The 12,459-nt window shown below is 49.7% G+C and overlaps 1 protein-coding gene across 1 annotated transcript; it reads left to right on the top strand.

Annotated features, from left to right (window-relative positions):
* Positions 1-1,848: 1,848 nt before the first annotated feature.
* On the top strand, positions 1,849-8,015 carry C4H9orf152 (chromosome 4 C9orf152 homolog). Its single transcript, XM_006214798.4, has 2 exons — positions 1,849-2,522; positions 6,247-8,015. Exons 1-2 carry the CDS (start codon positions 2,330-2,332, stop codon positions 6,771-6,773), a joined length of 720 nt encoding a protein of 239 aa, XP_006214860.1. The 5' UTR covers positions 1,849-2,329; the 3' UTR covers positions 6,774-8,015.
* The last annotated feature ends 4,444 nt before the right edge of the window (positions 8,016-12,459 follow it).

Here is a 12,459-nt window from a genome sequence, read left to right as displayed (position 1 = left end):
AATTATCAGAGAAATGCAAATCAAAACTACAATGAGGTATCACCTCACACCAGTCAGAATGGCCATCATTCAAAAGTCCACAAACGATAAATGCTGGAGAGGGTGTGGAGAAAAGGGAACCCTCCTACACTGCTGGTGGGAATGTAGTCTGGTGCAGACATTATGGAAAATAGTATGGAGATTCCTTAAAAAACTAAAAATAGACTTACCATACGATCCAGCAATCCCACTCCTGGGCATATATCTGGAGGTTAACTCTAATCCAAAAAGATACATACACCCCAATGTTCATAGCAGCACAATTTACAATAACCAAGACATGGAAACAACCTTAATGTCCATTGACAGATGACTGGATAAAGAAGTCGTGTTATATTTAACACAATGGAATACTAGTCAGTGATTTAGAAAAAGATAAAATAATGCCATTTGCAGCAATATAGATGGACCTGGAGATTGTCATTCTAAGTGAAGCCAGAAAGAGAAAGAAAAATACCGTATGATATCACTCATATGTGGAATCTACAAAAAAAAAAAAAAAAAAGAAAGAAAGAAAAAAAAGGGGACACTATGAACTCATCTACAAAACAGAAACAGACTCCCAGACATAGTAAACAATTTTATGGTTACCAGGGGAAAGGGGGTGGGAAGGGATAAATTTGGGGATTTGAGATTTGCAAAGATTAACCACTATATATATAAAAATAGATTAAAAAAATTTCTTCTGTATAGCACAGAGAACTATATTCAATATTGTATAGTAAACTACAATGAAAAAGAATATAAAAACAAATATATGTGTACACATATGACTGAAACATTATGCTGTACACCAGAAATTGACACATTGTAACTGACTACACTATAAATCAACTACACTTCAATTTAAAAAGTGATGAAAAAAGATGACATCATTGGAATGGGCTGTAATCCAATATGACTAGTGTCCTTATAAAAAGGAGAAATTTGAACAGAGACATGCACACAAGAACACCATGTGAATATAAAAGTAGAGATCAGATAATGCTTTTTTTACAAGCCAGGAAATGCCAGAGGTTGCCAGTAAACCACCAGAAGTAAGGTGAGAGATTCTCTCTCACTTCCTCAGAAGGAACCAACCTTCTTGACACTTTCATCATGGACTTGTGGCTTCTACAACTGTAAGACAATGAATTTCCGATGTTTAAGTCAACCAACTTGTGGTGCTTTGTTACAGCAGCACATACGACCCCATCTCTCATCCCACAGCCAGTGGCTAAATCCCATCCAGTTATTCTCCAAAACATCTTCTAAATTCAGCTGCTACTCTGTTTCCACTGCCTCTGTGTATGCTAGGTAATTGGGTGACTATGAAAGAAGATAGAAAGGAACATAATTGGCCAAATGGAGCCAGGATACGTTGAGGCTGGTGAAAGAGAGAGAGGGTTTAGGATTTTAAGAGGGTGTAGCCATGGTGGGCTGGCAGGCAGAGGAGGAGGGCGGCGCACCTTGCTGTCGGTAAGATGAACACCAGCTTAACGGGTTGGGAGATGCTAAGACCACAGAGGCTACATCCAATGTGGGGCTGGCTAGAGGCCAGGACCCCCCTGGGTCTGGAGATGTGTGTTGGGGGGTGAGTGAAGGTCTTGGGGAGCACCTCTGTGGCTGGGTCTCCCTCTGCCTGGATGCCGGTGCACATCCCCGAGGCACCAGTTTTGTGAGGCTGTAGAGGGTGCTCCTTTTCCAACTGCCAACCAAACAGGCAGGTTTGCTGACGAGCATTCAGGTTCCAGTCCAAGAGCCGAGCAGGCACTTGGCATTGCCCAGCACTAGCTCCAGCTCTGCCAGGAGACGGGAGGCTTCACGGTAGCTCTTGGGGTCGGATTATAAACTTTGGGATCAAACAGTGAAGGACCTGGAATAGAACACTCCTTGGACCCTGGCAGGACTCTGAGCAGCTGTGTTTGTCTTTCTTTGTCCCCAGCTCCTCCCCTCGCCTCTTGCCCATCAATTTCTCCTTTTTATTGACTCCCTGCCCTTTCTGCCTCCTGCGGCCCCCAGGTCCTCACTCTTCCCTCACCCCATTCACCCCGGCTACTAGCACCTTCCTCCTCCACTCTTTCCTTCCCTCTCGGCACCCCTTCCTTCCCTCCTCCCCAGTGTCCCCCCTCGCTGCCCCCTTTTCCTTCTCCTTACCGCCCCGCCTTCTCCCTCCTTTCCCCCCTCTCCCTACCTCATCCTCCTCGTCCTTCCACCTTCCTCCTCGCTCCTCACTCCTCTCACCTCTCCCTGAGCCCCACCACCTCCCCCCAGCCCCTCCCATCAGTGTTTGCTTTTCTCCCGGATCCGGATGAAGGGGTTGCCCTGCCCGTGCCCTGCCCTGCCCCACTTCTGGCAGCCGGGGTCTCGCTTCATGGCCGAGAGCTCCAGGACTCAGGCCCCAGGGAAGGGGCCCCTGCTCAGCATCCAGCTCCTGCGAGCCCAGTATGAAGGCTTGAGACGGCAGCAGAGGGCCCAGTCCCACCTGGTGGTGCTCCCGAAAGGTACAGCTGGGCACGTGCTGGGAGCAGAAGGGAAGGGGGAAGGGCCTGGCTACGAGCAGCATGGGTGGTGGGGCTGCGGGCAGGGCCGGGCAGGGCCGGGCCGGGCTGGGCCAGGGCTCTGCCGGCCCTCCCGATGGGGAAGAGCAGGGAGCCTGGTTCAAGGCAGCTCTGCTGGGCTCAGAACCCCCCCCCACCCCGCTGACTGAGCCAGGTGCCTCAGCACGTGTTGTTTCTTGCTGGACTGGTTTGCCCTGTGAGCCGGGCTTGGCCCCGCTGATAGGCCAGGTGGGGGAGATGGGAGCTGTGCTTCCTGGCTGGGTCTCAAGGAGGCAAGAGAAACTGGCTCTGGGGAGTGAAGACGTGGCATTCCCCACAGCCTGGGCCCTGGCCAGAGGAGTGCAGGGCTCGGGGAGCCAGGAGGCACCCGGTGGCACCCAGGCTTCCTGAGGGAACTCCTCACGCCTCTGACAGCAGCCAGGAAGGGGCGCTGAGACAGGGGAGCTCCTCCTCCAGGGAGAAGCCAATTCCTTTTGGGAACTCAGATTTATTCCAGGAAGAAGTCAGGAGCCAGGGCTCAGAAAGCAAGCGATGGTCAAATCCCAGCCCTGCATCCTCTAACAGAGAGGGACAAGTCAAGAGAGGTAGGAAGAACCCCTCAAAGGGCAAGGCTGTGCCCTGGGAATTCCTGGCTTATTTATACAGTCTCGTTGAGTGGCGCATTTCGCGTGAGGCCAGGCTGGGAGGGGATGCGGGCCAGAGGGACCTCACTGTCTGGGCTGGGACGTGTGGTGCCCTGGGCTGAAGGCACCCGCCTCTCATTTCTCGGATTGTTGCCAACCAGCGGGATCCCTCTATCCCTGGAGGGCAGAAGCTGAACGCTTCCTAAAGTCCTATCCCCTCCTCAACGGTGTTTATCCATCCAGTCACTCAGCGAACATTCACTTACACCCCTAGTAACCAGATTTAACACACTTCTGATTCAGACACAGATCCACGGGCTGGGCATGTCCCAAAGCCATCTCAAACTCGGCAGGCCCCCTAGAATCCTTGCCTCCACCCTCCCCACTGCTGGCCTTTCCTCCTGCATCATCACCATGGTGATGATGCTGTGCAAGTGAGTCAGGGCAGATTAATACAAGGAGGAGAGCTCAGGGCCTGCATCCCCAGGGAAGGCTTCTGATTCCCCCAGGTTTGGTCAGGATCATTCCAGGCATTTCTAGCAGTCCACATTCTTGCTCTAATGGTGAGAAGGAGTGCACTGTCTGAGGGGGTATTCCTGAACTTGGTTTCTGGAGAAGAGCCTGAATGTGAGCCCCAGCTCCGTCACTTAACGTGCTCTGTGCAACTTTGAACAAGTTATGTAAATTACTCTGTGACTCAGTTTCCTCATCTGTCAATTGGGAGTGACTGTAGTCCCCAAATTATAGGGTTGTGGTAGGAATTAAATAAATTAATACGTATAAAGCTCCTCAGAGCTTTCTGTGCAGATTAGCTGAGGACCACCAGGTCACCAGGTCACCAGGTCACACAAGTCTGAGCTGGAACGACACTTGGAGCACTTGGTCTGCACATGAGGAATAAGGGGCTTCTCCGGGGAGAAATCAGAGTAAGATCACAGATTATAGGTGAAAATGATGGTGGGGGGCAAAAAAGTAAATTTTGCTGCCTACTACCCTTAATAACAGGGTAGATGGTGGAACCGTTGATTGAGATCAGGAATACAGGAGAAAAAGATTCCTGGTAGGGAGAGATGAATTTGTTTTTGAATTTGTTTTTAAGTATGCTGCATCTGAGATAGTTGTCTGTAAAACTGCCAACCAACCTGGATCTCAGGAGAGAAATTTGGGCTGAAGCTCTAGATCTGGGGTCATCCACATATAGGTGGTAGCTGAAGCCATGGGCACTGTGGAGGGTCAATGTGTATATGGCTAAGAGGCTAGGGTGACAATTAGAGTCCTGGAATACTGAAATACCTCAGGGAAGACAGCAGTCAGAAGGGCAGCAGGGGAATATTATTTAACCTGAAAAAGGAAGGAAATTCTGATGCATACTGACTCTTGGATGAACATAGGTGAACCTTGAGGACATTATGCCAAATGAAATAAGGCAGTCACAGGGAGGTGGGTATAGCTCTGTGGTGGAGCACATGCCTAGCATGCACGAGGTCCTGGTTCAATCCTCAGTACCTCCATTTAAAAAAAAAGTACATAAAAAATTTTTTTAATGGCTAAGATGGTTACATTTTATGTTGTGTATGTCTCACCACAATTAATTTTTCTTAGAAAATGAGGAGGTATTTATGCCAGGAAGCCAAGCAGGTAGAGGGAATTTAGAAAACAGTGGTCCTCTGTGTCCAGCACAGCAGAGAGACCCAGGAAGACAGTGACCACTGAGACTGGCTGTGACTGAAGCTGGATTTTCATGTCTCAAAACACTGGGTTGTATCTGGAAGGGTAGGTATGCTGGGAGCTAATTAGCAGAAGGAAGGCCTCTGAAATTAGCTTTCTCCATCCTGTCTTAGTGTCACAGAATGTATTTAGGTTCCAGAAATGTGGTGACAGGTGTTCTGGATTTCCCAGCACTGGAGTTCAGGGGCTTCCTTCTGATTTTATTCCTTCAATACCATCTACCCCCTCCCACCATGTACTCTGTCACCTGCAGGGCCTCCCGCAGTGACAGATGTCAAAACACTCAAGGGAGCCCCACTGACATCTCAGAGGGAATTCCAGGCTGGTCACAGACCTACTTTCTACAGGAAAATGCCTCTCAGTCTTTCCTCCAACTCTCGCTGCCACCAAGAGTTGACAAGAAACTATCACGTTCCACCAAGTGGTAAAAAGCTGTCCCTGAGAAGGAAGAGAGCCTTGGTCTGCCTTCTCATCCCTAAAGCCAGTTTCGGGGCGGGGGAGCAGCAGATGCTGTAAACGTCATATCCCATAGGACAGTGTCTACGGGAGAGAAAGATAAAGGCCAGTCCTCCAAAAGGAGCCACTTCAAAACACAGCTCCTCCCACCTCTGCCTTGGGTGGTAAACCCCTTATCAGAATCCCGGGACACAAAACCCTGGAAGTGAAGAATTACCTTTTCCACGGGCAGGTGTTGTGAACCCACACATGTGGGTGAGCACATGCGTGCTGTTGCTCCTTCTCATGCTTTCAGCCTGAAATGTTGGTTCCCCAGCTCTCCCTAGGGTTCACTCCCACACTGCCGTCAAAGACCAAAGTCTGTTACTAGACTCGATCATGCTTGAATTTTTTTCCATTACATTGATTACCACCTGAAATTTTATTATCCTAATTTATTTGCTGTTCTCTTTCTACTCTGCTAGAACACAGCATGAAGGGGTGGATTTTGTCTCAGTGTTCACTCTTATAGACCTAGGACCTAGGATAAATGATGCCTGGCACATTCTAAGTGCTTAATAAACATTTGTTGGATGTGTGAATAAGCGTATGTGAACATGTGTGTGTGTGTGTGTGTGTTAGAGAGAGACAGAGTGTGTGGGTGTGAACATGTGGCTCAGGAGGCAGGTCATGCGTGTGAGCGACTGGAACCATGTGAGTACCCACCAATGCATGGATACCCACATGCAATGTTCTGGGTACCTAGTCCCCCTGATGTTTTGAGCATGACCTGCCTTCAGCTTGAAAGCTCTAAGACCCCCAGAATGGGAGCCACCCCTGTGCCTTCCAGTGGTGACCCTGCTGGTGCCTTCCTTTCTCAGGAGGGAACATGCCCACGCTTGCGGAGTCCATGGTCAATGCTGTTTGGATTAACAAGGAGAGAAGGCCTTCACTGTCCCTGGAAGAAGTGGGTCCTGAGGCAGAGGGGATGCTGGAGGAGGCTGACCAAGGCTCTCTTCGGGCCCCCGAGTCTCCATGGCACACACACCTAGAGGTGCACTGTTTGGCCCAAACCTTCCACCAGGAAACCAGCCATCAGGTGAAACACAAGGACAAGTTCACGGGGTCTGAGCAAAGGCTCCCTCAGGAAGGAGACCCAGGTTTGCTGGAAGACAGTGAGATGACTCAGCACGAGACCATGATCCCAGAGGCAGCCCAGCATGGAGGTCAAGTGGGAGACCCCCAAACAAAGGAAGTGGGATCCAGCTTAAACACTGGCGCTCAGCGCCCTCCTTCCATAACGAACCTACACAGGTCTGGAAAACCAGCTCACTATCCGTTTCCCCAGCGGAAAACCCCCAGGATCTCCCAAGCCGCCCGGAACCTGGGCTTATATGGCCCAGCCTAAAGCTTTCTGCTCAGAGGTGTAAGCTCGAGGCCCTCTCTGTCCTCATCAAAGGACCCGGGAGGCAGAGGCACCGCTAGGGCCTTAGCTTTGAACAAGGACTGGACCAAGTCAATTGTAGGGACTGTGGGGAATGAACTTCACTGTGGCCATGTGGTCTTGCCCTTCAAAAGAGAAGAGATCTTCCCAGACCAGCCTGCTCCCAGCTCAGCAGGGAAGAGTGCCGTCCGATCACCGCCGCCCCATTCTGCTTGTGTAAGAAGACACTGCTACTGAGTCCTGGAAAGTCCAGTAGGATATCTGCTCACTCCCTAGAACTAGAGAATTTTGAAACATGAAAACGGGGACCCTAGCCAATGCGTGCCTCGCAGTGCCTTGGTGTCAACAGGCGTGGGCGATCTTGCTTTCAGGAACTTCTGAAGAGTTCTCACCTGTTTTGGAAAAGATGAGCTCTGAGAATTGTCCTTTTCTGGTTGCTATGCCTGGAGGCCAGCTCACTTAGAAGTTACTCTATTCATTGGTAGTGACCACACCTTTTCAGCATGAGCCTCCCAAAGTATGGTGACCCTGGGTATAAGGGTCAATGCCACCTGCTGTTAGAGGGTCTTTAGGAAGGGTTGGTCACCTCTCCGCTCTCACTGAGACTGCACATTCCAGTCTCATTACAGATTTGTTCCCTTCCCTCCACCCTTTCTTTCTTTCTACTTTTCTATTCATCTGTCTCCTCTCTCTCTCCAAATTAAATACTGCCAATCTTTGAAGATTTATTATAATAGGAGCCTGAGAGAAGAAGACAAAGAAATGTTCATGCTTGGAAAATATGTGTTCCTCAAAAACTGCTCCCCTTTCAGCCAAATTTAAATCACTCAGCTCCTTCCTGGTATATTTTAAACCAAAGACAAAGTGAAGCAGGTGTTACTTGGGTGACGGGGAAGAAAGTACCTTAGCTAGTTAATGTTTAACTTTAATAATGATACTTAAACACAGCGAAGGTGCCTTCTCCTTGTGCCAGATCCTCTCTCCATAAAGTTTTATCCACATCTTCCTTTTCTCCTTGTGGTGACCCAGTCTTGCCCATCCACACTGAAAGTTGTTAACTAGGAGTGTCATTACCTGCCAAAAATATGTATGTGCCTTCTCCTTAGGCCACCCTGAAATTCCCTCCAAGTTGGGGATTAATTATGATTCCTTTTGTGAAAAACTAATAAGAGCCAGTTGTTAATTTTTTTATAGTCTAATGAAAAACAAGACCATTTTCTGAAAAAACAAAACAAAACTGTGTCCTTTACTTTTGTTTTAAAGAGGATTCCTACAAATAACTCTTCTTTCTACAGTGTATCAATCAGGATAGACTATGTTTTGCTGAGTAACAAATGACCCTCCACATCTCACAATGGAAGTTTTTTTTTTCCATTCATGAAAATTCCACTGTAGATTCGGGCAAACTTCCAGGGCAGCCCTCCTACACATATTACCAACCATCCAGGCTGCTTCCTTCTCATGGCAGCACTATATCAATACTGGTTTCCCTAATCACTCCAGCAGGAGAGGAAAGTGCATTAATTGTTATGAACTGGCTCTCAAATCACTTTGCTCACATTATGTTTCATTGTCCAAAGCAAGTACTATGGGCATATCTCCACTTCAAGGGTATGAGGAAGTGCAATTATTCCATGTGCGGGAAGGAGAGAAAGAGTAGAGACATGGATGAGTGGTGCTAAAGGCTCACAGGATAGAGAGGAGTCAGGTCATAGCACAGTAAGTAGCCATTAAGGGTTTTACATATGAGACAAAAATGATTTGATTTTCAGTTTAACCAGATGACTCTGGTTGTCTAAGGAGAATGAGTTGATGGTCATGCTAAGAGGCAATGTCAGGTGGGGAAATGGCCAGGGCAAGCTGAGTAGGAAAGATACTATTAACTCAAGCAAGAGTTGGGTAGAAGTGGGGAAAAAGTAGAAACATTGATATAAGTTTATTTTGGAGAAAGAATCAATAGGATTTACTGAAGGAAAATTACAAGTTCAATTTGAAAGATGCTGAGTTTGAGATGATCAGACACACAAATGAAGACATCCAATAGGCAAGTGGTTAAATGAGACTAGAGTTCTGGGCTAGACATTAAGAATCAAAGTGTTATGAGTATGCAGAGGTACCTAGAATGAGAGAGGATGGGCTTACCGACAGAGTGTAGAGGGAAGACAGGATCCAGAATGGGTCCTGAAAAGTCTCAGTTTACTTAGTTGAAAAATCACTAGGGACTTTTCCAATCCTTCCTTAGAAGAGGTGGGGTAAAGGGAGGAGGAGACAGCGAGGAACATGGAAGAGAGGTGACCAGGAGAGGAGGAGAGCCTGGGGCCTGGAGCCTCAGACCTCAGAGGCAAGAGAAAGTGTGAGACTTTGCACAGGTCACTCACTCCCCTGTGCACACCTTTCTCAAGTGCCCATTTTCTGGAGTCCACATTATTCTATCTGGAGCTGCGTTTCCTTGACATGGGTTTAAGAGGCCAGAGTCCAAGAGGCAATACCAGATATGCAAAAACTTTTCAGCCAAGGACAGGCCAGGTCAGTGTTAGCAAGTGCAAGTCGGAGGCAACTGACAGCCACCAAGGTCAGCCTGCTGATAGTGCCTTTGCCCCAGAGGCCTGGCTTTCCCCTGGGACCGGGTCATTCTCAGGCCTGGGGTGGGACTGAGGATTAAGTGTTCCCTGTGGTAGCGTTTAAAGGGAGAGGGGGCAAGAGGAGGGCTGGTTTGAATCCTGCCCCTCCCTTTCCACAAGGCTGCTTCTGCCAGGAGCATTAGACCAGAATGGTCTGTTTCCCCAGCACACCCATACACTTCTCCCAACCCCTAGGCTGTCAAACCCGCTGGGGCAAAGGGCTCAGATCATATCTGGGTTGTCACACCACCTTCCCTGATTTTCTCTTCCCAGCCAGGCGTGAGTAGAGCTAACCTTCTCCCTTACTCTCCACAGTGTTAGCAGAAGATTTTCCTAAACTAGAGAATAACCAGCAAACCTTGCAAATCCTTCATCAGGCGGGTTACCCTAGGGTCACCCAGCCTTCCACCCCACAATGAGGACTCCCCCACGTGGCTGCCACAGATAAACTTCCATCTTCCGGGGCTTGGAGGCTGGAGCATCTGGGCACCAATCTCAGCACTGCCATTGGTAGACGTCACCTGGGCTGAGTTATTTAACTCTCAGAGCCACAGATTCCCCAGTTGTAAAACGGTAGGTGGCGGGGGTGGGGGTGGGGATAATAAAAGTGGGGGTGGAGTAGGCGAGAGGCTTCTCATTAGCTGTCAATTCTAACCCATCGCCACTAGGGGGCAGGCTCCCCGCTCAGGCCGGCTCCGCCTGATTCCCTAACTTTTCAGTCACTCCCTGTCATTAAACCTCTTTCATTCCATTTCTTAAGACTTGAAACGATTTTGAATTAAAAAATCTCAGATTCGAGTCACATCTCTACCTCCCTGATTTATACCTTTAAGATTAGAGGGAGGGGCGTGGTCGTCTTGCTCACACGCCCCGCCCCCTTCTGTTCGCGAGGCTTTTTGGCGTGAGGGTAGAAAGACACGTGGAGCAGACGGCGCTTTCTGTGACTGGCTGTGGTGTAGTTTTGGTCTCTTTTCCCTGGACCGTTTACCCTGACCTGGCTCAGGGTCTGCAGGCTTGGTGTGGACCGGCAGTGGCCCCCACAGGCTCCTGCAGGTGAGAGACGATTGCAACAGCTGCCTCAGCCCTGGGAGACTGGTAATGTCTGTTCATGCTGCCAGCCGTCCCTCCACACAGTTGCGCTGGAGGTCCACCTCTCTTTGCCCAGTGCCCTGAGCTCGTCTGCCCTCTGCCCACCCCCTGCCCGGGGACAGGGGCAGGGGGTATTTTCTGCGTCTATGTGTTAGAGCAGCAGATAGCTAGATACGAGCAGAGAAAGGGGGACACAGACCAAATGGCAGGAATTGGGCAGAAAGGAGGGGCACAGGCCAAACGCAGGAAGCCACACATCATGTCAGCACCAGGGGACCCTGGGCAGAGAAAGAAAAGCAGGAACCTTGGGCCTGATAAGGGATCATGCCTTTTGGGGTGATGAGTGGCCTGGAGAAGAACAAAGAAAGGTGAGAAAAGGCAGGAATTTCCAGTGTCCGAATGTAACCTTTTGCTCATTATGCCCTCATTTTGATAAAATTAGCCTTGCAGATCAGAAGTACCCATCAGGCACCGACGCCATGACACTTCCGATCCAGACTAAATAAGGACAAAAATCCCTCCTCCCGTCGGGAAGGAGGAGTTGGGATGATAATCAGGGAATACGACCCCAACCCCTTCCCTCCCCAATGAGTATTCCGCCCACTCATTTTTACACCCTATGTAGCTAACTTGCCAAAGAAACTCAGGGCAGCCACCCACCTGAGCCTGCCCGCTCTCCCCTGAGAGTGTACTATCCATCCTTTAATAAATCCTCACTTTACTTCTTTAACCTCTGCGTCTTGTCTCTGAATTCCTCCTGGGACGGGACAAGCACTTGGAACACCGGTTGCCGGCAACATATGGGTGGTAACCATCCTTTCCCCTTATCTTCCTGGCTGTGCTATACTGTCATCTTTCCCACTGAGGTCTCTCCGCATCTCCTGGAGCAAGCCTACTCTGAGCAATCACGCAACTGGGAAATAAAGTGTTGCCCCGCCCCCCTTCTCGCAGATACTACCGTCTTTAAAAAAAAAACAAACCTCTTTGGCCTTCCTGCCCCTCCCCCTTGTCTTGGAGCAGAACTAGTCAAGCGTTCACTTCCATGGAGAAGAGAAGAGGAAAAGGCCTCCACACAAATGTGAATGTCCTAAGATCAACAAGGCGGGACACTAGTTCGAGTGCTGAGCACAGATTTTCCCCCCATCCCACTATGGCAGCGAGGAACAGAAAACTTCCATTTGTACAGAGGTGACTGGGTGTTTTAAAGAGAGAGTGAAGGTTTGCAGAGGGGGCGAGTACGGGCTCCGAGGTCAGGGGAGTGAAATATTACAGACAGAAGGAAGGTGGGATTGGTGCACGTGAAACCTACCTAGGTTTGCTAGCGAGCTCTTACCAAAGTTAGGTTCCTACCATCCCACAGAGGCAAGGAGACAGGGACCTACCTTCCTTCAGGTGTTGGCTGGCACGAAATAGTAAATTCTTCTGGCATCGGTGCAATTTCTCAGGCAGGCTCTGTAAGCGGGGCTGGGGGCCTCCTGGGGTTGTGGGCTTGGCCTGTCAGAAACGACGTTCAGGTTGGCTCAGGTCTTCAGGCCAAGGCTGAGGGCTAATCAGATGAGCAGAGGACTCAGAGGAGCCTGGCTGGAGTTTGGGCCTGGTCAGTCCCCAGAGGCAGCCTCCTGCCAGCCTCCTGTCACTCGGGGAAAGGAGTCCTGCCCATCCCATCAAACTGGTTTCTCTCCCAGCCGGCACCGCACTGGGGCTGCACTTCTCAAATCTTCTCAGACATCAGAATCACCGGGAGGGCTCATTAAATCCCAGCTGGCTGATCCCACTCCCATCAGTTTCCCACCAGGCAGCTGTGAAGGGGCAGGGCAAGAATTTGCATTTCTAACAGGTTCCCAGGTGATACTGATGGTGCCGGTCTGGGGACCACACCTATAGGACCACTGCTCCCGGGACTGTGGCTGACCCACAAAGCTGACGATTCTTCGAATGTG

The sequence above is a fragment of the Vicugna pacos genome, chromosome 4 (genome assembly GCF_048564905.1).
Source record: "Vicugna pacos chromosome 4, VicPac4, whole genome shotgun sequence".
NCBI classification, from domain to species: Eukaryota; Metazoa; Chordata; class Mammalia; order Artiodactyla; family Camelidae; genus Vicugna; species Vicugna pacos.
Note: the sequence above shows the minus strand (reverse complement) of the source record. Positions and strands in the feature narration are given on the sequence as shown.

Bases quoted from the DNA above. Each gene is read 5' to 3' on its own strand.
- C4H9orf152 (XM_006214798.4), top strand. From the start codon at position 2,330: ATGAAGGGGTTGCCCTGCCCGTGCCCTGCCCTGCCCCACTTCTGGCAG. The intron at 2,523-6,246 runs GTACAGCTGGGC...TTCCTTTCTCAG, and splicing joins CCTGGTGGTGCTCCCGAAAG to GAGGGAACATGCCCACGCTT.